We start from the raw sequence: 25,728 nt of genomic DNA, 5'->3' as shown, positions 1-25,728 counted from the left end.
TGCTTTAACATATTAAACAGACATTAAAATCCTGGTCTGCCAACCCGTATCTAGCTCAGTTTATGTCTGTTTCTCTTGTCTGTTTTGTCTCCTAGTTACTGGTTATGTAATCCTGTTCTTCACATGCTTAGTCATTTTTTTACAGTTGTATGCCAAACGTTGTGTCTAAAAGAAACACAAGGGGTCCAAATTATGCTGCCTTCTGCAAGAGGTTTTCCTTGCCTCTGATACTTTGAGGCACTACATGCCTCAGTCCAGTCACAGACTGAGCTGGGTCAGTGCCATGCTAAGCTTTTATAAGGCTCAGTTTATCTCTATTTAGCCTTTGTATTTTGAATGTGACTCTCCTAAGCTTTTTTAATGTTAAGGTTTGGTAGGTCCTAGTCTCAACCTTCTGTCCCACGTGGCCAAATTTTGACAAGTGGCTTGAGGAAGAAACGGGCCATGTATCTTAGGCAGATAGCCTTTCCTGGTGGGTTTCTCATTCCTAATTACCACAGACACTGCAGCTGTTCCACTCTGCCTTTTAGACGCTTTCAGTTCAGCTCCCCAGCCTCCTCCATAGCCCTGGGACTCAGCAAATGTCCCACGGGAGAGAACCAGCTTTGTGTTTTAGGTTTCTCAGGTTTCTAACCTGCCATGTCAACTTCAAATGACCACTAGTATTTTTGTGATTTCTTTCTCCCAGCGAAAGCGCTTTGCTGAGGGAAAGATCTCCAGTCTTTCAGCCCACATCCAAAATCAGTAAGTGCTTACCAGGGATAAAGAAATATCCTGTGATCATCAGGTTACTTCAGAAGAGCTGTCCACTCTGAAATTTTGGTTCATCTAGTCCTCATTGCTTCTGCAGCTCTGTGATCACTTTGCAAGTATGATTTTTGTAATTTAGCTGCTTCATCTAGTAGCTCATCACAATACGGCATCCCATCTAGAAACAGACTTTTTGAATACATTACAAGCAGTAGTTAAACTCAACCTCATAGTAACAACATTGCATTTGGTTGAAGGGACAACAGTGAAAACTGTTGTAACCGTGTTCGACATGCACAACTGCGTGACAGCTCCATCTGCTAGACAGCACCCCCCAGCGTGCCGGATGCTGGTGGTCACTCAGCAGTGCACGTGGTTTGTATGCAGGAGACGTGAATACTCTGAAGGTAAACTCAACTCAGAAAGCTTCACGCGGAAATCATTACTTACCTAATGTGGTCTTCTGTAAAAGGTAGACGTGTTAATCGGGAATATGATGCTTGTAAAACGTATGGATAACTGATCATGACAACAGAATAATGAAAAAACTGTCACTGTCTCAGAGAAAAAAATGGTTTCCTTCCTAAGTTTCACATAAATTTTTCACATCTTGGATATGCAACCCTAAGAAAATTGTGTGGCTGAACTACAAACTCCTTATACTACATAGATCAAAATGTTCAAATTGGATGTCTGCCCCTTCACATGTATTGAGATGGTCACATTCTGTATCACAGTTGTCTTAATAATACAATCTGGAACTGAAAAAGTGTTTCATACAAGAAACTTAAAGTGCAACATCATATACTTTACTCCTGTCTGCTTTTGTATCTTAATGCATCTGGCTGGCCATCGTAACTGAATTTTATCTCGAAAAAGAGGAACCTTTTTTTTCAGTCTTCTGCTACCTCTGGAAAGCAGCGCAGCTTGTAAAGATGGTTGTTCTGTTAAATATGGGTATACATAATACACATCTGTATGCCAAAATTGACTGAAAGCAACTATGAACCTACCAGCACCATGTTGCTGTGAAAAAGAGCATACTGTACAGATGAAAATATCCACAAACTACTCACTTACTTTTCAGCGGCAACTGCGTTTTGACATATCTTTCACTGTATAATCTAGGAATTAACTGTATTTTAATACATTATCTGTATTTTAACTAAGTTAAAAATAATAGCATAGTTCTTATTTTCAGAAATACTTTACCACAAATGAACAAGAGGACCTTTTGAGTGAGTTATGTAGTTCAGAATTCTGTTGCATGAAGTATATTTTTGGTAAAAGGTCTTATTTTTGATAAAATGATTCAGGCAGTGTGTCTGGTGAACTGACTCCCCCTGCAAAGGCACTCCCCCCTTCCTCAGGCCTGCTCACCTGATCACAGGCCTCGTCTTATTTTTTCTCCATCATTCTTCACTCTCCCTTGCTCCAGTAAGGTCATGTTTGGTTAGAAATAAAAAGTCTTGCTTACAAGTTGAAACTATCTAATTCAAAATCTGATGGTTTTCTAGATCCCTGTGAAGAGAACTATCACAGGAACAAAAGCAGAAGAATGCATGCCACTTTCCACTTGTACCAATTTCAAAACATCCCCTCAAGAACATGGAGTATGGATTCAGGCAGGCAATTTAGAACCTACCCCCTGATACTTCCTATGGAGAAGGCAAAAATCCCTAAGTTCAGATTCTGAGCTTGGAGCAATGGTAACCGCCTCAGACCAGACTCGCAGAGTTCTCCAGCATCACATTCCCATATAAAAATTATGGAACAGGGTCCAGTCAGCCGCATGCCTCCTGGGAGAAGTGGATGGCCACACCGCTGAATGTTATAAACCTCTGAGATGACAAATACACACTTGTTCACCAAAGACCGCCACATGTTGCAAGGGAAATTAATAATATTGGCCACCACCATAGGAAAAGGGGGATTTACACAGTAGGCGGTTCTGGTAGAGTGTGAGGCTTTGAGCGGTTCTAGGGAAGTAACAGGAAGCAGCTATGTGTTGCTATTACACTGAGTCAAATGTCAGCCTCTAATTTTGTGAAAGAAAATTTAAACATACGTGAAAAAATACACCTAAACGAGGCACTTATTCAAGTGCTAAATTACATATTCATGTACTGAATACAAGAGTTCTTTAAAGGAGGCAATCAAACGCTTCAAGGATAACCTTTAAACTGGGAAAATAAAAGATGGGCAGGTGTACCTGGAAAATGAAGGCAGTCTGATTTACTTTGGTAAGTACGTGCTTACAGAAGACATGTTCTTACTGTGAAGGGAACAAAAGAGGACGACTACCTTGGCATTTTCCTCTGATGTGTATTTACATTTGACTGAGTAAGACATCTAGTCAGATTCAAGGGTAAACATAAGTTAGCATAACCTTACATCCAAACTATCTCAAAGTTAAAACCATAAAATACCTAAAAAATGTTTCTGTAACTGACATCCGTGTAACATTTTTACAAAAGCATGCTCCTCTTCACTGCTGGTGTCAATGTTGTGATAGCTGCATTTTCAGAATCACAAGCTGTGGGGGGAAAAAACCCAACCAGTACCACATTAAGTTACTATAAATCAAAAGGTTTATTCATAGCTTTTCTGAATTTGCTTAAAAACCACCCCCCTCCCCCCAGAAAAACTTTCCCACACCGATTCTCTCCACTTCAACTTCTCAGAACTGTCAGGTTTGCCACATTCACTGTAACAGAAGTTTTCCACTAGTATGATTCTATACGTCTGAAATACTGCAGAAGATCGCCCTGTGTTAAGTTCATTTATAGGGTTGCTTTTTCTTAGAAGAGTATGTAAAAATTTAATAAACACTGCGTGGTACACAAAGGCATTCCCAAATGACTGTATGACATTCCTTTGTTAGGAGTTTTTTGATGTCTAGGAAAAAATACACTCATACCCATGCGTTCCATCCTGCTTGAGCAGAACAAGACCTCGTCTCTAAGAGCTGTCTCCCATTTACTGACATGCATCCTTTCCTGGTAGGAATTCACAAATGTAGATTAAAGGAATCCTACCAAAGGAAGAGTCTTCTCAATACTGACTGATTTCGTCTTCTGGTATTACAAAAAGAATCAGCAGCCATTAATGGCTTTCCCCATATTCCTGGAGTTTTTCTCCAGGATGTTGAATAAATTACAGACCACGTTTCGTCCCATTCAACACATTAACATAAGGCTTCTTCCCAAGAGATCTCTGAAGTCAGAGTAAGGCATTAGCTGCTTTTTTTTTTTCTTAATCCATACATTCTTAGGTTTTCTCTATAGTGTGAATTCCCTGGCGTTCAGTAAGGAATGAATGGTACTTAAATGAGTTTTCGTATTCATAGGGGTTCTCTAGAGTATGTGTTCTCTGGTGTTTGGCAAGGTTTGAGCTCCAGCTGAAGGATTTACTGCAGACCTGACATACGTAGGGTTTCTCCCCAGTGTGAGTTATCTGGTGTAGGATGAGGGAGAAGCTCCGGCTAAAGGTTTTGTCACACTCAGCACACGCATAGGGTTTCTCTCCAGTGTGGATCTTCATATGCTGCGCAAGGGACGCATGCCACGTGAAAACTTTACCACACTCGTCACACTCGAAGAGCTTTTCTCCTGCGTGAATCCTCTGGTGTTTGATGAGGAACGAGTGGCAGCGGAAGGCTTTGCTGCATTCACCACATTCATAGGGGGTTTTGGAGGCGTGGACGCTCTGATGTCGGGTGAGGTGCGAGGAACGACGAAACGCCTTCCCACACTCGATGCATTCGTAAGGCTTCTCCCCCGTGTGTGTGATCTGATGGCGAATGAGCTCAGAGCCGCTGCTGAAGGCCTTCCCACATTTCCTACACACATACTGCTTCTTTCCCATGTGAATTCTCTGATGCCGAGTGAGGTTTGAGGCACGGCTGAAGGCCTTCCCACACTCAGTACATTCATACGGTTTCTCCCCAGTGTGTGTTCTCTGGTGTTCGATAAGGAATGAAAGGTAACTGAATGTTTTACTGCAGTCTTTACACTCATGGGGCTTCTTTCCAGTATGGATCATCTGATGTTTCACGAGGTTTGAGATCTGGCTAAAGGTTTTGCCACACTCCTTACACACATATGGTTTCTCTCCAGTATGAGTTCTCTGATGTAGCACAAGGGAAAAGCGCCGACTGAAAGTTTTCCCACATTCCTGGCAGCCGTAGGGTCTCTCCACAGTACCGACACGCATGTGTTGAGACAGGGCTTCTTGATGGGGAACTGTCACTTGCCTGACGCATCCCTGATTTCCCTGCAGCACCTCAGCATCGCCCTCACGTTTCCAGTCTCCTTTAACACTGGAACACTCCGAGCCTCGGCTTAGAAACCTGTCCATTATCAAGCACCGGGATGAGTCATCTTCACACAGGACATTCTCTGGAGAAAACTCTCTGATCTCAGCGTTTGACTCTGAAGCTAAAAAAAAAACCAAAGCAAATTGTTTCTTATTTTCTGTGTTCAGTAAAATAAAAGACACTCCTCCATTTTTTTAATGAGAATTAAATTGAAAAAAAAAATCTTAGCATTGCATGGCTTTTATAGTTGTCATTATGTGACTCTGAAATCTGAGCAGTATATCCAGAAATTCAGAAGACATCAAACAGAGGAGAGATGTAGGTGAATAAGGAGAAAGACTGAAAATAAGTAACTGAAGGTGAGGGGAAAATAGAACTATCAGGAAGATACATGAAGGATAGGTGGCTAATCTTCCTCACCTTCGTTTAAACTTTATTTGCTGCCAGAATGACTTGAAAATGACAATTGCATCATGCTATTAATAGACGTCAAGTGTCCCTCAGGTCCCACAAAGAAATCAGACTGTGTTCACTTACTGCCTTTAGAACATCTTACAGTAACTTATTCTGAATGAATGAATAAAAAATTAAAGCTTTCTCTGAAAACTGTCTTCTAGCCTCCTCACTCTGACTCTACTTTCCAAACTGATATGTGAAGCTCAACTTGGGTATAATAGTATCTTTCCATTAGATGCTTCTGACAAACACAGGCCCTGATTTTCTCTAGGCTAAATTTTAGTAACAGAAGTTATCATTTTAGGAGAACAGAATTTTATAATAATACAAAGGTTTAAAAAACATATTCTTTCATATCTTTATTCTTAGGAAATACGTGGGGTTAAAAGGTCATAATGTATACAACCTATTCCCAAATGTTTCTGAAAAAAAAATCATATACCAAATGATAAAACCACCAGGGCAAAATATTAGCAACAGGTGAACATGAGTAAAGGGCACAGGGCTATTCTTTGTACTATTCTTGCAGTTTTTCTGGAAGTTTAAAATTATTTCCACCTTGATACACAGATTCAACAAAATCCCAATCAAATTCCCAGCAAGTTATTTTACAGATCTTGACAAACTGATTCTAAAGTTTCTACAAAAAAAGCAAATGACCTACAATACCTAACACAATACTGAAGGAGAAGAACACAGTCAGAGGACTGACACTTGACTTCAAGACTTACTACAGGGCTACAGTAATCAAGTCAGTGCAGTGCTGGTGACAGACTAGGTAACGGGCCAATGGAACAGAGCAGAGTTCAGAAACAGACCTGCATAATTATAGCCAACTGATCTTTGACAAAGAAGCAAGGACAACACAGGGGAACAAATACAGTCTTCTCAAAAAACTGTACCAGAACAACTAGACATCCACATTCATACAAATGAATCTAGACAGACCTCCCAAACTTGACAAAAGTTAACTCAAAGTGGATCACAGACCTAAATGTAAAACAAAAAACTAAAAACTATGAAACTCCTAGAAGAAAACAAAGCAGAAAACCTGGATGATCTTAGGTACAGCAGTGACTTCTCATACACAACACCAAAGGCACAATCCACGAGAGCAGTAACTGATAAGCTGGACTTCATTAAAATTAAAAACTTCTGCTCTGCAAAAGCCAAGTCGAGAACAAGAGAGGCCACAGACTGAGGGAAAGTGTTTGCAAAAGACACCTCTAACAAGAACTATTACCCAAAATATACAAAGAACTCTTAAAACTCAATAATAAGAAAATGAACAACTCAGTTTAAAACTAGGAAAAAGACACCACACCAACGAAGACAGCTGCCAAGTAAGAACATGAAGACATTCAACATCAGGGGCCACTAGGAAACTGCAAATTAAAACGCACCTATTAGCGTGACTAACATCTAACCTACTAACACCACCACATGCTGGCAAGGATGTGGAGCAACAGGAACTCCTTCATTGCTGGCAGGTGTGTAAAATGGTAGTCACTTTGGAAAACAGCTTCTTATAAAACTGAACACCCTCTTGCCATACAATTCAGCAATCACATTCCTTGGTGTTTACCCAGATGAATTAAAACTGATGTCCACCCAAAAACCTGCACATGGAAGTTTATAGCTGCTTTATCGTAACTGCCAAAACTTGGTAGCAACAAAGCTGTCCTTTAGTAGGAGAATGGAAAAATAAACTGTGAACCATCCAGATGATGGAATATTATTCAGCACTGAAAAGAGATGAGCTATCAAGCCATAAAAAGATACAAAGGAGTGAACCTTAAATGCATAATATTAAGTGAAATAAGCCAGTCTGAAAAAGAAAAATACTGTATGGATCCAAATATATGACATTCTGATAAAGGAAAAACTATGGAGACACCAAAAAGATCAGTGGTTGCCAGGGGTTGGGGAAAAAGAAAGAGGCACAGGCAGAGCACAGGATTTTTAGGGCAGTACAACTATTCCATATGATACTAATGTGGTCAAAACCCAAAGAATGTACACCACCAAGAACACTAAGGTAAACTTTGGGTGATAATGACATGTCAATGTAGGTTCATCAACTGAAAAAAATCTACTACTGTGGTGTGGGATGTTGACAGTGGGGAAGCTTAGGTGTGGGTGGGGAGGGGGTACATGGAAACTATACTTTCCACTCAATTTTGCTGTGAACCTAAAACTGCTTCTAAAAAAAATTAAGTTTATTGATTAAAGAAAAATCACTATAGTATTTGAAGGGAAGTTTTAAGGTAGAAAGGTTTAGGGTATTTTTTTTTTTTGAGTGGGGAGGTAATTAGGTTTATTTATTTATTTTAATGGAGGGACTGGGGATTGAACCCAGGACCTGCTGTATGCTAAGCACACACTCCACTATTGAGCTATACCCTCACCCCAGGTTTAGGGTATTTTTATTGGTACAATAAAGATTGACTTACAGAAATATGTAAATTCACTAGTACTTCTATAGATGTAAATATTACTTAGAAAAGAAACTAGAAAAGTTGCTTTAAAATAAATTCAACAAGGTATGCAGGGATTTTACAAGGAAAATTCAAAACCCTAAGAAGCTGCACAGATCACTCCTAAACATACACGCTAGTGCAGCATCAGCATCACCTGCAGATTCCTGACTGCCACCATAAACCTAACAATTTCGAATTTCTGCAGTGGGACCTGGGAATAGTTGTTTTAAAACAATCCAAAGGTCTGAAATTTGAGAAACACCGTGGTATCTCTCTCAAGCTCCATGATAACTCAACTGCCTACTCGATGTATACACCCGAGTATCCTAAGGGAGCTGAAACTCCAAGACAAGGTAATCTTTCCTTCCCTTCTAACTTGTTCATCCTTTTTTTTTTTTTAAAGAAAAAGTAATACCAGCAAAAAAAGTGGTGTCAACCACAATTCCTCAGTTTTCTTCATGTCTTTTATCTCATCAATCACCAAGTCCTTCTGAGTCCACTTGGTTTGTTACCCTGTGTATACCTTCTTCCACTCCCTGGACACACCCATAGTTCAGGAGATGATCACACCACCACTAGGTGATGGTAGCAACTCTCAAATGACAGCCCTGTTTCCTAATCTTGCTCCCAACAAACCTGTTTTCCAAACTGGAACTCGAATGGCCTTACTAAAATGCTTACCTGCCTAAAATCTTTTGATGATTCCCTATTAGCCTGGGGTTGAACTCTAAGTTCATTAATATGACTCGTAAAATCCCTGCATGATCTGACCAGGGCTTTCCCTAACCGTCCTTAATTCCCACCATTCTCCTCCTTACACTTTACACTGTTGCTGAATCTACACTGAACCTCGTATTTTCAGTGTAGTAGTATGATCTTCATAAATGCTGTAACTTCTTTTCACTTATATAAGTAGTTCCAGCCCTGTAAACATGGAGTAAGTACACCCCTCTCTGGCTCTCCCACTCTATACAAGTAAAAACCGTGGACAGACTGCATAAAGCACCTAGCCAAGGACTCTAAAAAGTAAATGGTAGCAAGCTGACTGGGGAAGGAAGCCAGAACTCAAAGTAACACTCAACTAGTGGTGAGTTTCTTGGGTTTGTTTTTTTTCCCCACTCCAGCCTCCACAGGCCTAAACTCAAAGGCAGTCCGAAAGCAAGAACTGGGCAGCAGGGATGAGGAGAAACAGCCCCAAGAGAAGCTTCTACTTCTGGTCTTGGGACTGGGAAAGGACCCTTCCTGGTCAGAGAAATCTTACTGCCTGTTCATCTCCCAGTCTCTTCTGCCCAAACCCAAAGCATCTTGCAGCAGCAGTGGCCACAGATGGAATTAAAACCTCAAGACAGGGCAGCCTTCCTCCCACATCAGAGAAATCTATAGTCCCAAGAGCACAGGGTAATACCCATTCTTTTTCTTTCTCTCCATCTCTTTGTTGCATGGCTGCAGAGGCAGACAAAGTTGCAGGAAGTGCAGAGGGGAAACCAAAGGCCTGCCTTTCTATCCAGAAGACCTGAAAGGGGGGCCCTGGGAGCCAAAAAGGAAAGGAGAGATGGTGAAGATGGGAGGGCAAGAAGGTGATCCCATAAAGTTGTGTATGAGATTCTGGGCACATCCCCGAGTTGTGGACGTGTGGATCTGACCCTAAATCGCTGTGGATCTGACCCTGAAGCTGTGAGAACTGAAACAAAGGGGAACCCACTGCCTAAGTTCCAGAAAGGCCACTGGGAGGTACATATAGGGACAAATAAAATATACTCACAAAAGTTCTGGAAACTGGACTGTCATTGGAACCACATACATAGAAGACAGGTTAGAACTTGTGGCTTCAATTTACCCATATCAACAGTCTGCTTAAATAAGGTTAATATTGCAACAGGATTTAAATAAGACCCTAAGTCTTAATTTTAAAAAAAAAAGTGAATTCAAAGTTATAGGACATACAGAGAAACAGGAATATTTCATCATTCCACAGGGAAAAGGCAATCCAGATACAGACAGCACATTAAAACAAAATTAGGCAAAACTGTTATTTTGGTGTGAAAATATTTCAAGTATGTAGAAAATGTCCCTATACATGACAGTGAAGTATTGTGCAGGGAAATGTCAAGATATCTACAAATTACATTATTCAGCAAAAAAGAGGGAAAGGAAAGCAAATACAGTAAAATGTTATCCACTATTAAATTCATAACTAAGACTGTACAGATTTATACAAAGATAGTAAAATAGAAAAATGAAAAATAGAGAACTCAGAAACAAACTCACTTTTAACTTATGACAAACTTATGACAGAACAGTGAAGGAAAGGACAGACACGTCAATAAATGGTGCTGTGAGAACCAGACGTCCACATAGAAGAGCCCAAAACTGACCACCAAGTCACATGACACACAGAAATAAATCCAAAGTGGACCATGGATCTAAATGTGAGTAGCAAAATGACTATAGACACTTGTAAGAGAAAATCTAAGAAAATGTCATCATGACCTCATGGTAGGGGAAAATTTCTTAAACACACTGAAAAAATACTAATCATAAAAGGAAAGACTGATAACTCTGATTACACAAGCACTAAATAAGAATTCCTGTTCATTGAAAGAGGTTTTAAGGGGAAAAGTAAGCCACAGGTTAAGAAAAGGTATTCACGGTGAATCCAATTACAACGGATTTTTACCTGAAATACACAACTCCTACAAATCAACAAGAAAAAGAGAATCTAATGGATTAACGAGCAAAAATCTTCAAGAGGCACTTCACAAATGAGGGTATCTGAATGTTCAATACACGTGTGAAAAGGTGCTCAACCTCATTAGTAACTGGAGAAATGCACATTCAAACCAGAGTAAGCCAGCACTGCCCCTCCCCTAACAGGTGAACAGTGTGATGCACTGTAATGTCAGGCAAGAGGAACCCGCTTACTGCATCTGGGGGAGTGCAAGTCAGTAAAAGCACTTTGGAAAACATTCTGGCACTTAATGAGGTGGAAGAGGGACAACTCCAGCCCAGATGTGAAGCACAGGGACCCTGTGCCAGTTCACGCCAGGACACAAGGACACAGCAACATTGCTTGCAACAGCCCTAAGCTGCAAACAACCCAAGAAGCTGTCAAAGACAATGGATAACTGGGGTGTATCCACTGGTACGACGAAACAAACTACTAGACCAGTATGCAAAATGCATGAATATTAAAATAATTTTGGGAGAAGCAAATTCCAGCATAATATATACATTATGAATCCCTCTATATAAAGTTCACAAACATACAAACCAAAATGACTAAATACAAACAGTTGCTAAAGCTACAGAAAACCAAGTTACCACCACGAAAGGACAGCACCTTCGCAGGGGGAGGGGTGACTGGGAGGAGCACCCAGAGAGCTCTTAGGGACCTGGCAGTGTTCTGTTTACTGACCTGAGTGGTGGTGACATAGGTGTCTTACAATAATTTAAGTTTGATGCATTATTTCTGTGAGCTATTTCACCTGTCAAAAAAGGTATGGGAAGGAACACACAAAAATTACAAGAGCTGTATTAAAGTAGTGGAATTAGAGGCAGTTTTTCCACGTTTGCCCTTTACCCCACTTCCCTTGTACATAGTTTTATTGGTTTTGTTATTTTCAAAACATTTAGAAAAGAACATTTTTCTTCAACTCGTGTACTTCAGTAAGGAAGTCTCCCTGCACCTGTTCCACCACATGACTTCGGCCCACATCAGGGCTCTTTCCACGTCTTTCCTCCCGAAGGTCTCTGCAGCTGTGACCCTGCTTCAAGCCAGAGCTCAGCTTTCCTGGCATCTCCCGCTCCCTCATCTGTCCCTCCATTAGCTGCTTCTCCAAAAACAGTGTTTCTCCTGTTACCTCAAGAGGACCACTCTCTTCACTTAGGAATCAACTACAGAACTTACGGAAATTGTTATAAATACGTACAATTTAGGCTCCAAAGATCTCAGAATCTTCAAGGCTGGTGCGTGGCCATACTGATCTTCAAAGAGCTTCACCAGCAATTCTATTTCTGAGGTGAAGAAGGCTTTCAGAGCACTTCTCAATCTACCTCATGGCTTCTATTCCTGATTCTTAAGATTCTCACATCTACAAGTCTAACTTGAGTCCTTTTCTAAGATGAATTCCAGTCTTCTGTTGCACTTCCTCACTTGGAAATACCATCCTCTGCTCAGACCACACATATCTCAAACTAATTAATCACCTCTTCTCCAAAACCAACCCCTATTTTTCTGTCACTACCATCTCTGATCCAAATTACCCAGGCCTCAAACACCAACTGGAAATTCCTCTCTTCTCACTGTTGAACTGCCAACTTGAGAACCTCTAACAAAGTCATTTACAGACCTCACTATGCCATAACTTCCTTGATAGTTGTTATACTTTTGTATGCCTTCTACTCCTAGAGAGGAACACCACCTAAGAGAAAGACTTAACAAGATTAAAACTTCAATCAATGCTGTTAGAAGAAATATAAGTAAATGAATAAACCCATCGACTAACCAAAGAGTAATGAATCAATCTTTCCAGAGGGTTAGAACAGCAGTAGAAAGAAAAATCTAGACAACAGAAACATACAGGTCAACTTTTTAAAACAGAAAGAGAAAAGAAACTGAAGAGAAATAAAATTCAGAGCCCAGACAGAGCTAATAATGAAAGGAAAGGAGAAAGTGAGGGACGGAGGAGGAGAGGACTGAAGGCAGGCGGGTAAGTGGGTGTGAAGCGGCCCCTAACGGAGCTGTCGGCAAGACTTCAGAGGCCCCGTATCTCTGGTATCTTTAAAGGAAAACTTTCCATCCAACATATAAAAGAGTGCTTTCTCATTGACTGGTTGGGTTGTTATTTTTAAAAACTTCCCCACCAGCTTCTAGCTCACTCACCTGGAAACAGACCTCTGCTCATGTCTCCTTTCCCCAGCCAGGGTTCTCTCCCTTGCTCCAACAAGGAAACCACATCTGGCTTAGAAATGTTAAGACCTGCTTGCAGAAATTGAAATAAATTCAAAATTAGTTCTTGAACCCTCAGAAAAGAGGAGCCATGGATAGAAATGCCAGATCTAAGTATGAAAGATGTCTAAAGATTAGGTGAAGTTATAATTCCCCTCTTAAAAGCTAATTAAGTAGTAACTTCTGTTCTTTGGAAAGATTCAGCCAGATAATCAAGGTTCACAATACCATCCTCAAGGTCAAATTCTGACTGAGGAGAGATGAGAAGAAATACTTACCCAGTGAGACCAGGTGGCCAAAGTTCTCCAACATTACATGTCTGTACAAATCTCTTTGAGCAGGCTGAAGCCATTCCCATTCCTCCTGGGAGAAGTCTATGGCCACGTCTCTGAATGTCAATGACCCCTGAAATGACACACGGGCATCCGCACAACCAGCACCCATGCCCCCAAAGGCCCTGACCAAGGAGTGAAATGAGTCCCACTGTGGAGGTTGGGGCAGTGTATAGGAGCAGTGCCACAGCAGTTTTCAGGATTCTGAGTAACTGTTAACATTATAACTATGAGCCCGGGTGCTTTGTTTTATTGTATAATTGGAGAAAAGGAAAAACAAAATCTGATTTGTCCTGAGATACAAAGGATTTTACACTGTGAACGTGGACTTCAGCTTTGGCTGTAAAAATTCTTACCACCTTACAACACTTTATGAATGGTGGTGACAGTTCCCTTATGTTTACTAGGAATACATATTTTCCTTAATACACCAGCCTATTTTAACACGATTTGACAAGAATGTCTCCGTGGTCACCAGGGCTGTAGCCGATAGCAGCAGCACCCTGGAAATGGAGAACACACTCGAGTTTACCACACTTATCCGCATTTCTGAAGAAACGACTGTGAAACTTAGAGGCAATTTTAGCAATGTCACAGAACAAGAGGAAAAAGTAAACCACAAGGACCTCCCAAGGAGGGAGGATAATGCCTCCCAGGATGGAACCGCAAGCTCCTTCTCTCAGGGTGAGGGGAATACCGGCCCCTGTTTGCAGCCTAGTTCTGCACCACATGCGGGGTCCACTGGTGTCAGGCATGAACAGGAAATTTGAAAAGTCGCAAACTAGCATCAACCCCAGAGGTAGGAGACTTTTATTTTACAGTTTAAAAAAAATTAAAATGTCTATCATCTGTTACAGATGGACTAATAAGGAAGCTGTTTCGTACTGTAAACAGTGGAATCTGCAACAAAGGTGGAAACTGGACTCCCAGAAAAGCTGGAGAGCCTCTGGATCTGGAGAGAAGTATGTCAAACAACAAGACAGAGAAGTGGGTGATCCGAACGTCGGGCCCCCGCCTCGGTGAAGCACAACTGCCAGCCGGGCACTGGGCCTCAACAGAACAACGACCGGTGTCCTTCCTCCGGAAATGTAACGTCACGCCGGCAAGTTGAGCTCTGACCCCCAATACCTGGGACGCGCCCGCAGTACAATCACTTGGAAGGGCCGCCAACACGCAGACCGCGGACCCGCACACCGAGTTTCCGGAGCAGAAGTCGCGGCTGGGGCTCTCACGTGCATTTCCAATGGGTTATCTGGAGACCCAGGGCGCACGCGACCACGGACACGGGTGTGGACACGGGCTCAGGAAAAACACGACGAATAACGAATGAGGGACAGCGGGCGGGAGACGCCGAGTAAAGCACGACGCGTTCTGACACCGGCAAGAGGAGGAACACAGGCGGGGAAAGCGCCCCGCCGCCCGCCGCCCGCCGCCCCGGGAACCACGTCCTCTGAAGCGCAGAGGGAGGCGGGGGAGCCGGGCAGGAAGTCCCGAGGGACAGAGCCTTTGTCCCGGCCCGGAAAACACGGCGTCGCTGAGGAGAGCACAAGCCAGCTTACCTGAGCCATGGCTCCGGCAGGGCCCGCGGGGACCCGGAGAGCGAACGCAGGGCTGGCGGGGAGAGAACTGAGCTGAGCGCGCGGGCCCGGCTCCGCTTCCACCGCCTCGTCACGCGGTCGGGGCGCCGTCACAGCCAGCAGCTGCCCATCGCGCAGCGCCGCCGCCCTCAGCCGGCCACGGCTCGGGGCTTTTCTGTGCGCGCCGGCCGGCAGGCCCGGGGTCCGCGAGCTCGGGACGGAGCCACCGCCCGGCCCGCACCCCGGCGGGGCCGGCTCGGGCAGGAAGGGCCCTCACCCACCTCGGTCCGCGGGGCCAGGCTCTCGGCTCAGCGACCGGGGACCCCGAGCCAGCGCCCCGCAAACTGCGCCTTCGCGAGCTTCAGAAGCTGACCGCCACCAGGCCGCGCGCCCCGGATAGCTCTGCTTCCCAGGGTACACCGCGGCCTCCGCACAAGCGCCCCACGCACTACAACTCCCAGGGCGCCCCGCGAGCACGAGACGGAGCACGCGGGCCTCGGACAACTACACTTCCCAGGGTCCGCCGCGGCCTCAGCAGGAAGCCAGGCTTCCTGCTCAGAGGACTACAACTCCCAGAACCGACTGCGGCCCAGCGCTTCCATCCAGGGCCTCCAGCCCTGACTGCCGCCGCCCCGCTCACCCGCGGGTCCCAGAGCCTGGAGCGAGCTAGCGAACAGGCGGGCGAGCGGGCGAGCGGTCGGGCGGGCGGGGCGGGGCGGGGCGGGGCGGAGCGGGCTCGGTTCCGGGCGCGCAGATGAGGTTTGGGGACCAGCTCCTCACCCGCTCGGGGTCCATGGAGACAGGACAGGTGCCCAGGTGGAGGGACAGTTTATGAGTTTGTGGGAAAGAAACGCAGGAAAGGAAAACAGCCCGCGACAGACACTGGGAGAGGAAAACAGAAGAAAGCAATTCGCTGGCCCGGTGAATAGCGGACTGGGGACCCGGCTCGTTTTGGGGGCGCCCTATGGGCGGGACGGGGCGCAGCGCTTGGGTGCCGACGGTTGCCGCAGGCCGTGCCTGCACACCTCCCCGCTCTCCAACCCTGCCCCTGCAGACCTCCTCAATCACTTTATTTCCGTCAGATGGTAAACACAGGAAAAGACAAGTTTAAGAGAGAAGAAATGGATCCTTCTGCGGACACGTTGAGAGGGGCATGTGTTTGTGTTTAGGCTTAACTACGAGTCTTGTCCGAACTTTTATTTCTCAGCCGCAGTCTTGCTGTTTCCTCCAAATCTCTTCATCCAGAGGTCGGCCTGCTGTTCGTAAAAGCAGTTCCAAACGTACTCCTCTGCCTGACGTGATGTGACGGCTTGCGACTGCCTGACGCGAAGGCAGAAGCCCTTCACGTGGTTCCTGATGCTCCGTGCAGCCTCCCCCAACCCCCCGTCCTTCCTCCGGCTCTTGCGTTGCTTCCCCTAGCCGAGCCGACCTTGCTTCCCCAGGGGACCCGAGAACGTGCTCCACTCCTGAAGACGTCGGCGCCTTCACAGCACGACTTGATCAGGGCGTTCCTTTATCTTTCGTACTTCAGCTCAAGCAGCTTCGTCGGAGTCTTCTCTGATCCCAGTGTGGTCCTCTGAATACAGCTTCTTTGGTTGTAAATTCTCACTGGATCCTGCGCTCTCTCGTTGTCACTTACAGTAATTTGCAATTATGTCTGTAAGTATGTATTGTGTATCCGTGATTATGTGTACGCTGGCGCCAAGCACTATGAGTCTGGGGCCTGCTCTGCGTATCATTACACGCATAACCAGCACATTGCCTGGCACAGATGAGGACTCAATGAATGACAAGTGGATATTATCAAAGTTTAACTTTGTCATATGGTGAGTTAAAATAACCTGTTTTAATTTTTCACACTTTTTGTGTGAATAAACAAATCTGTTTATTGACTAGTTATTTATCTGCTGTGAAATACCTGTTCATATCTTCTGCCTATTTTTCTATTAGGATCCCTGGGATTTGGTGGGGGGTAATTAGGTTTATTTATTTTTGTTTTAGTGGTGGGGCTGGGGCTTGAACCCAGGACCTCGTGCATGCTAAGCACACGCTCTACCCACTGGTGTTTTTAGCAATGACTGTAGTTCTTTGGTGGGATTTTATAACTTTCATGTCTATCTTGCAGATACAGCATATTCTCACAAGATATCACTTGTATTTTCCCTTAGTACGTGGTGAGATTGTGTGTTGTGTGCATGTGCATGCTGTGCTTTGAAATTTTATGTAGTCAAATCTATCAGTCTTTTCCTTTCTGACTTCTGATCAGTCTTTTCCCTTCTGACTTCTGAATTTCTCTCATTTAGAAAGGGCATCCACATAGCAAGTTTTAAAATACACCCTAGAGGGTGGGGATAGATCAGTAGCAGAGCTCATGCAAGAGGTCCTGGGTTCAATCCCCAGTACCTCCATTAAAAACATAAAATAAATTTAAAAAAATAAAGTTAGATAAAAATAAGATTAAAAATTAAAATTAAAATAAGATTAAAATCTTTTTAAAATTAAAAAATAAAATAAAATATACCCTATACTCTTCTAATACTAAATTTCCTTCTATCTGGGTCTCAGAATCCTCTGTTTTGCCCCACTGATCTGTTGGTCTATTCCTGTACATATCATATGGTAGGCCATATCCCCTTACACTCTTTCCTAATTTTTCTAGGTTTGTCTTAAGAGTTTGCCTCTCTGGACAAATTCTGGAATAATCTTGCCTAATTCCTGCAGAAAATTCACTGGAAATTCAGTGCAAAGAGAGAAACAATGCGTTCCCCATAGGGAAACAATTAAATGACAGTGGATTTGTCATCTGAAATCATGGAGGCCAGAAGGAGATGGCCCAACCTTTTTCAAGTACCAAAAAAAATACGGTAAACCCTTAATTCTGTATCTAGCAAAAATGCTCTTCAGAAATGAAGGGGAAATAAAGGCCTTCAGATGAAGGAAAACAGATTTTGTCACCAGCAGGCCTAACTTTGAAGACTGGCTAAAGGAAGTTCTACAATTATAAAAGAGATGATAACAGGAGTGGGGTCAGAACTTCAAAAGAAAAAAAAAAGCAAGTTGTGGTATATGTATACAATGGAATACTACTCAGCCATAAAAAAGAATAAAATAATGGCATTTGCAGCAACATGGATGGACCTGGAGATCATCATTCTAAATGAAGTAAGCCAGAAAGAGAAAAATACCACATGATATCACTCATATGTGGAATCTAAAAAGAGGACACTAATGAACTCATCCACAAAACAGAAACAGACTCGCAGATACAGTAAACAATCTTATGATTACTGGGCGAAAGGGGGAGGGTAGGGATAAATTTGAGAGTTTGACATTTGCAAAGGTTAACCACTATATATAAAAATAGATAAAAAATAAATTTCTTCTGTATAGCATGGGAAACTATATTCAATATCATAATAACCTTTAATGAAAAAGAATGCAAAAATGAATATATGTATGTATATGCATGACTGGGACATTATGCTGTACCCCAGAAGTTGACACATTGTAACTGACTATAAAAGTCAATAAGAGATAATTTTTAAAAAACAGTGGAATGGGTGAAAACAAAGGTAAATATAATGGACTATCTTTCTCATGAGTTTTTAAAATCACACTTGATGGTTGAAACAAAAAACTGTAACACCATCTGATGTGGTACTTCAGTATACAGAGAGGAGACCCTCAATTCAGTTATATTAAAGAGTCAGGAGGGTAAAGGGACTTCAATAGAAGTAAGGTTTCTGCACTTCAGTCAACATGGTAAAATGTCAATGTAGATTGTGTTATGTAAGGTTTGTGTATTGTAATACCTAGTGAAACCACACACAAAAACTATACAAAGAGGTAGGCTCAAAAATACTTGCCATAATTAAAATAATTGTAAACAATGCTCAGGTAACCCACAGAAAAACAAGACAGTGGAAAAGAGGTATGAGTTATGTTCACGTACAAAAACAGTACCTACACACATTTAACTGGGATTATGCTGTATTATTTTGTTGCTGTTTTTCCTTTTTCTCAAACATACTAGATAATCCTCACCAATGACGCTTTCCCCTGCCTACAACCCTCTGTACTACAACCCTCTCCACTCAAATTTTTCTCAAAAAGCCCTTTTAAAACTACTCCATCCAATTGTAGCTTCTCTTACACCCGAAATTAATCGCTGTCATATTGCTTTTTTTTTGGTCATAGCACTAATTTCTTCTTGAAAACTTTTTAATGATTATCTCTCTCCCCATTTGAACCTAATGTCCTGCAAGCAGAAGCCTTTTCTGTCTTATTTGGACTTTTACCTCACTGCCTAGAACTGTGGTACACAGCAGGGCATACATGGTATGAAATATTTCTGCATAACTGAATACACTCAATTAAGATCTTTTTTTTGTAAATGTGCACTCTTTAGGGGTAGAGTATAGCTCAGTGGTACAGCATGTGCCTAGCATGCACAAGGTCCAGGGTTCAATCCCCAGTACTTAAAGATAAATAAAAATCTAATGACCTCCAATCCAAAAAAAGTTTTTTTTTAATGTGCACTTTCATTGTATCAATTTATCATAAATTAGTCAAATGGATTAAAGGCTGAACTGTTAAAAATGAAACTATAGACAAGTGACAAGATAATTTTATCTCCTATAACGTTAAATTGATTAAATTGATGTGAAATCTATGCTTTATAGTCAATCTCCTCAACATGCTTTGAAAACATCTCTCATTAGTAAGTATTTATATAATTATATATGATGCTTTTATTGTTCCTTATATTGCAATTATAAAATGATTCCTTTGGGAACTGATACTGTTTAGTGTGATACAGGGGTGCAGAGTTACTGTTTCGTCTAAAATGTTTGGTTGTAGGTTCCAGCATCATGTACTGAATAAAACAGCCTGCTCTTCATTTTTAAATCAGATTCCTTCAGTGGCCCAGACGTGGCACAGGGACAACCAGGCGTCTTCTGTTCAGAGGGGCTCCCAGACTCTGCCACAGGACTAGGAAGATATCCCCTTCGGGGTTCTCCTTTTGTTGACTCTTTTTCTTTGTTGACTCTTTTTCTTGCTTTTTGACCCCCAATCCACAGTTTCAGCAGCAGGGATCAGAAGCAGAGACCAACCAGACATTTCTGAAACTGATCTTAGGAACACTGGCATACAAGTTGTTATGGAGCCAAAGGAGACTTGTTGAATCCTATAGTCAGGGTATGTTAAACTTATTAAGAAACTACCAAACTGTTTTCTAAAACGGTCCTGTTGTCTTTATATTCCTACCAGCATTCCTGTTCTGCACATCACTGCCAACACTTTGTACTGGAGTCTTTTATGTCCAGCCTTTCTGATGAGTGTGGTGTGGTCTCACACTTAATTCTTCACAGCCCAAAATATAAAATGGTCTGAATGTCCACTCACAGGTAGATGGACAGGCAAATGGTGGTACAGCCACACAATGACCGCTCAGCAATAAAAAGCAAACTACTCACAGGGAACTGTATTCAGTATCTTGTAAGAACCCTTAATGAAAACGAATATATGTCTCTATACGCATGACTGGGACGTTATGCTGTACACCAGAAATTTTTGTAACTGACTATATTTCTATTAAAAAAAAACTACTGAATGCCCACAACAGCAGCCACAGATCTCAAAAACATCAGACTGACACAAAGGACTGCTTATTGTATCATTTCATTCATATGTATCATTTTATTCAACAAAAGAAAAAAATAACCTATAGCGTTAGAAGAGACATCGGTGGTTGGGGTCAGCAGTGGGCATGAGATCTGACGGGGACAAAGCACAGAGGACGCTTTGGACTGATGGGAATGCCCTGTGTCTGGGCAGGAGTGGTGGTTATGCAGACAGACACTTACCAAAACTCATGGGACTTGATATCTATGTTGAAATAGGTATGTTTTAGTGTATGCAAATTTTATCAATAAACCATTTTTAAATGTGGTTCTGAAGAAAGAATGAAAATGGATAGATTAAAATTTGTTAAACATGTTTCAAAATAGCATGCCTAACCCCAAAAAAGGCAACGAGTGATCGGAGTTGCTGGCCTGGGCCTGAGGTCTGGGCCCTCTGGGGGACAGGTCTAGAACTGTTACACAAGAGGTGGGAAGTGCCCCAGATGCCCTGGTAACACACACACGTCCCAGAAGGTGTGAGGTAAACCCCGCAAAGATTTAGGAACCTGACACAGTGACACTTTTAGAAGTTTAGTGAACTGAGCAATGCTGGGACCTCCCTCTAAAGTAGGGGGCAAGGAGCTAAAATTCACACACACCCCCAGAGAGGTATAACACATGGTGGGCCTCTTCGAATATGGAGGGCTGTTTGGAACACACGTGGTAATCCTACTCTGACCAGTGGTGGCGGGGAGGGCCTGGGAAGCTGCAGGCCCAGGGCTGGTGCAGGATGTCCTGCAAATGGAGCCTGTGATGCCGCAGCTCGGACTGTGTGAGCAGCACCCAAGGCACACAGGGTCCCGTGTGGGGTCTACTTCGATTCCTTAGAGGCACAGGGACCCCTGGGTTCGGCAGAGAGTGGCTTTCCATGAGAGAGTCCGGCGGACAACAGTGCTCCATGAGAGACTGAGCCAGTCACTCCGTGTGGCTGTTGACGGTGACAGCCGTCCAGAGGAGTGTTGGTTTCACTTCTGCTGCAATTCATCAAATTGGGGAAATGATTTGTTTGGGATCAGGCCTGGGAAAGCCCATCGAGCCTCAATAAAATGCAAAAGCAGGGAGTCCAGACTTCCTTGTCACGCACCTCAGCTGACAGGCTTCACGAGGACATCCCTGTGACCACGGGCCGAGGAGGAGATAACTCGGACCTGGTTCACAGATGTGCCAGCACCGTCTGGAAGAGACCACTGATGGGTGTTGTCCCCCCATCTGGAGAAGACCCTAAGGGACAGGTTTAAGGGAACCCTTCCCAGGGGTCAAAGCTAAGAGCAGGACACTTGGAACTCTGCCGCCTACAGAGGACGGGTGGCTGGTAATACAGACGTGGACTAATTTCTTAGCAGAAGTAATTGACTTGGCTGGTTGGTAGAATCCCAAAAGGAATGAAACTAGAACGTCAGGGACAAGGGAGTCCGAGGAAAAGGCAATGTGGCTGAACGCAGCACTCTGGACACAAAGCCTGTGGGTTTTTCTGTCTCACGTGAATGCCTAGAAGAGGCAGGAAAAGCAAAGGCGACGGCGTGTCTCGTCTTGTGTGTATCACGTGCTTCAGGTCCAGTGGCCCACGCTAAGGCAAAGAGGGTGTCACAGTGGGATCGTGCTCGAGGTTAAGTCCACCTGTGCTAACATGTACCTGCTTAGCCGGGGGCAGTCAGCCTGACAGAACAGGAGAACGGCCTGCTGACAGTTCCTGAGTCCTGCAGTATGTACTTGTGACCCAATTACAGGGTCTAGCCTAAAGGATATCCAGCGTCTATATTTTCTTTATTATAAAGATAAGACCTTCACAAACTGTCCATCTGTTCTGGTCTTAAGATCACATGATCAACTAGCCACTTCCAAGGGTTTCTGTAGGTCCAGCAGTCCTGGTCACCACCATGACCTCAAGCCTGCACACAGCAGTAACCATACCCACCTTGCCTCTCAGAACTAAATTTGGCCAAGAAGTCCATTCCATCCCAGAATCCTAGAGGCTCCTTTGACATCAGGGGTCTCACTTCAGCTGCCACCTTCACCGCTGGTCTACAAGCACATTTTTCTAGGATACTGGCACTCCCCTCACCTGGTAATTTCTCAAGGCCCTAGCAGAAGAAGTGTCTCCTGGTCCCTCCTGGAGGTCACATTTGGGAGACCAAGTGAGTGAGTCACTCATGATAAATCTATATCAACAATCACATTTCCTTAAATCCCTATTTTCTGCCAAAGAATTTCTCATATCTTAGTACTGGCGTCTGCCAAGTCCAGCTTTCAGCTAATTAACCAAACAGAAACGAAGGTACTGACAAGTCAACAAAATCAAAATCTCGTTCCTTATAAAAGCTAATAAATAAACTTCCGCCAACATGGAGCCAGAATAAAAGAGAATTAATAACATTATTAATGAAAAATTCAACATAACTACAGATACAGAGGAGATTCCAAAATTAGTAAGAAAATACTTATAATTTAATGTCAATAAAAAATTACTAGAACACTAGCAAATCAACTCCAACAATACATTAAATACATTACAAAGGTCGTACACCACGATCAAGTGGGATTTGTCCCAGGGATGCAAGGACTTTTCAGCACCTGCAGATCGATCAGTGGGCTACACCACATTGACAAACTGAAGAATAAAAACCGAACGATCACCTCAACAGATGCAGAAGAAGCTTTTGATAAAGTTCAACAACCATTTATGATTAAAAAAAGCCTCTCCAGAAAGTGGGCCTAGAGGGAACACACCTCAACATAATAAAGGCCCTGTATGACAAACGCACAGCTAACAGCGTGCTCAATGGTGAAGAGCTGAAAAAATTTCCTCTCAGACCAGGAACAAGACAAGGATGCCCACTCTCACCACTTTTATTCAATACAGCTTTCAAAGTTCTCGCCACAGCAATCAGAGAAGAAAAATAAAAGGAATCAAATCAGAAAAGAAGTAAAAAGTCACTGTTTACAGATGACATACTATACATAGAAAACCCTAAAGAAGCAACCAGAAAACCACTAGAGCTCATCAATGAATCTGGTAAAGTTGCAGGATACAAAATTAACATACAGAAATCGGTTGCATTTCTATACACTAACGACGAATCAGCAGAGAGAGAAATTAAGGATAGAAAGTCCAGAAATAAACCCACACACTTATGGTCAATTAATCAACAAGAAAGGAGACAAGAATATAAAATGCAGACAAGACAGTCTCTTCAGTAAGTGGTGCTGGGAAAACTGGACAGCTTCCTCTGAAAGACTGAAATTAGAACATTCTCTAACACTGTATACAAAATTAAACTCAAAATAGATTAAAGACCTAAATGTAAGACCAGATACTAGAAAACTCCTAGAGGAAAACATAGGCAGGACACTCTTTGACATATATCACAGCAATATTTTTTTCCGAACCAGCTCTTAGAGTAATACAAATAAAAGCAAAAATAAATAAATGGGATCTAATTAAGCTCAAAAGCTTTTGTACAGCTAAGGAAACCATCAACAAAACAAAAAGACAGCCTACAGAATGGGAGAAAATATTTGCAAATAACGCAACCGACAAGGGACTAATTTCCAAACTACGCAAACAGCTCATACAGCTTAATATCAAAAAAAAAAGCAACCCAATCAAAAAATGGGCAGAACACCTAAACAGACATCTCTCCAAAGACATCCAGATGGCCAACAGGCACATGAAAATGATGGCTATTCTGACTGGTGTGAGGCAGTATCTCACTGTAGTTTTGATTTGTGTTTCTCTAACAAGTAGTGATGTTGACGTGGGGGAGGCAGGAGGGTGTAGCCCAGTGGTACAGCCGTGCTTAGCATGCATGAGTTCCTGGGTTCAGTCCCCAGTACCTCCTTTAAAAACAAATAAATAAACCTAATTACCTCCCCCTCCACAAAAAATAAATTTTTTTTAAAAAAAGAATGACTGGCCAGTATGGGACCCCACATACACTGCATCAGACTCAAGGACGCACTTTGCAGCCCAAGGGTGTGCAAGACGATGGTGCCCAGCACAGGAGGACCCAGGACACCTCACACACCTCATCACACCTGCACCTGAAGCTGCTGTGCTCGAGCGCGTTGGGGCACCCCAGCCCAGCAGCAGTGACCCATCCGTGAGGAAAGGGCGCCAAATCCCTCGCCATCAGGGACAAGGACAGAGCGTCTTCCACCTCACTGTAAGATACAGATACGCCATGGGAACTGGGCTCCCAGCGCCCGCGGTCCAGCAGGTGGGAGGAGCTGCCATCCCTGCGGGGGTATGTGACACACCATGAGGGGAGGGCAGCTTTTACACACCAGGGCAGGGAGGAGTGAGTGTGAGTGGATCCAGCTGACCCACCCAAGTGCATCTGGGAGCTTCCTCCCCAGCTGTGATGGTAACTGCAGAAACACAGCAACTCGGGTCCAAGGAGGGCTCAGACGCCCTCGGGAATGAGGGACTGGGCACACCACCAGCCAGAGGTAGTGACAGTGAGGAGACTATGGACTGGATAACAGGCGAGAGAAAATGACAGCAGGGCTGTGCTTGGTCCCACTGACCTTCCTTCCTCAGTCGCTCCTGAGACATGCCCGACCCTGGGAAAGGACGTAAAGAGGGGAAGGGTGCACCGTGTCATCACGGGGACACATCACCCGGATCCCTCTTGCGAATGGAAAGTACTGCAGCCATACCAGTAAACACAGGATGCCGCCGCCATCAAGTCATTGCTGCCACCACCCCCACAGTGAGAGGAGGGAACTCAGGATGGAGACCAGCAGGCAGCCCGGCCCCTGCAGCCACCCAGAGCGCTGCCCCTGAGGGGACTCAGGATGGGAAAGCGCAGGGCACTGGCCCCAGACAGCTGAGGTGCAGGTCACAGAAGTGACTTCAGTGAGCCCAGACCTTTGCACCTTCCCACACACAGAAAAGCACAAGACTCCCTAACTTGGGATGCCTGGTTTTCTCTACTCAACAGTCATCTTTTGAAGTTCTGACTACTTGGTCTTTGCTGTAAAACTCATATATCCTGGCTCCTCCCCCACCTCTTCAGAGCAGTCCCTCAGAGCGATCGGAGAGGCTGTCATCCCAGACTCGAGGGGTTTGAGGACTCAGAAATGTCCACTGAGTAAAACCGTTAACTTTTAGGCTGTGCACTTATTTCCACTGACACTCTTTCTGGAGCGATTTGCTGCCCAGCGGCAGACTCCTCCACCTG

At 43.6% G+C, this 25,728-nt stretch overlaps 1 protein-coding gene and 1 long non-coding RNA gene across 6 annotated transcripts in view; one reads left to right on the top strand and one right to left on the bottom strand.

Moving 5' to 3' along the window:
• Positions 1 to 3,976: 3,976 nt before the first annotated feature.
• The window catches only part of ZNF140 (zinc finger protein 140), a 33,579-nt gene continuing 11,827 nt past the window's right edge, over positions 3,977 to 25,728 (bottom strand). Inside the window, exons 1-4 of one of the 4 annotated variants that reach the window (XM_072953079.1) lie at positions 14,844 to 15,177; positions 13,231 to 13,357; positions 12,887 to 12,985; positions 3,977 to 5,189 (exon numbers count right to left, since the gene is read on the bottom strand). In XM_072953079.1, the coding sequence (XP_072809180.1) occupies positions 4,021 to 5,189; positions 12,887 to 12,985; positions 13,231 to 13,357; positions 14,844 to 14,852 (1,404 nt within the window). In that variant the 5' untranslated portion in view covers positions 14,853 to 15,177 and the 3' untranslated portion in view covers positions 3,977 to 4,020. Of the gene's footprint in view, positions 5,190 to 11,419; positions 11,440 to 12,886; positions 12,986 to 13,230; positions 13,358 to 14,843; positions 15,178 to 25,728 lie in introns of those variants that run through there. The other 3 variants (XM_031670174.2, XM_072953080.1, XM_072953081.1) reach the window with 3 other exon arrangements.
• LOC116276608 (uncharacterized) lies at positions 15,178 to 19,761 on the top strand. Of its 2 annotated transcripts, none has more exons than XR_004186103.2 (2): positions 15,178 to 16,520; positions 17,521 to 19,761. It is a non-coding gene; the product is annotated as an uncharacterized lncRNA (long non-coding RNA). The 2 variants fall into 2 exon arrangements; XR_012066251.1 differs by having other exon boundaries at positions 15,178 to 16,687.

The sequence above is a fragment of the Vicugna pacos genome, chromosome 32 (genome assembly GCF_048564905.1).
Source record: "Vicugna pacos chromosome 32, VicPac4, whole genome shotgun sequence".
NCBI lineage: Eukaryota > Metazoa > Chordata > Mammalia > Artiodactyla > Camelidae > Vicugna > Vicugna pacos.
The sequence above is the reverse complement of the archived record's forward strand: the minus strand, read 5'-3'. Positions and strand labels throughout refer to the sequence as shown.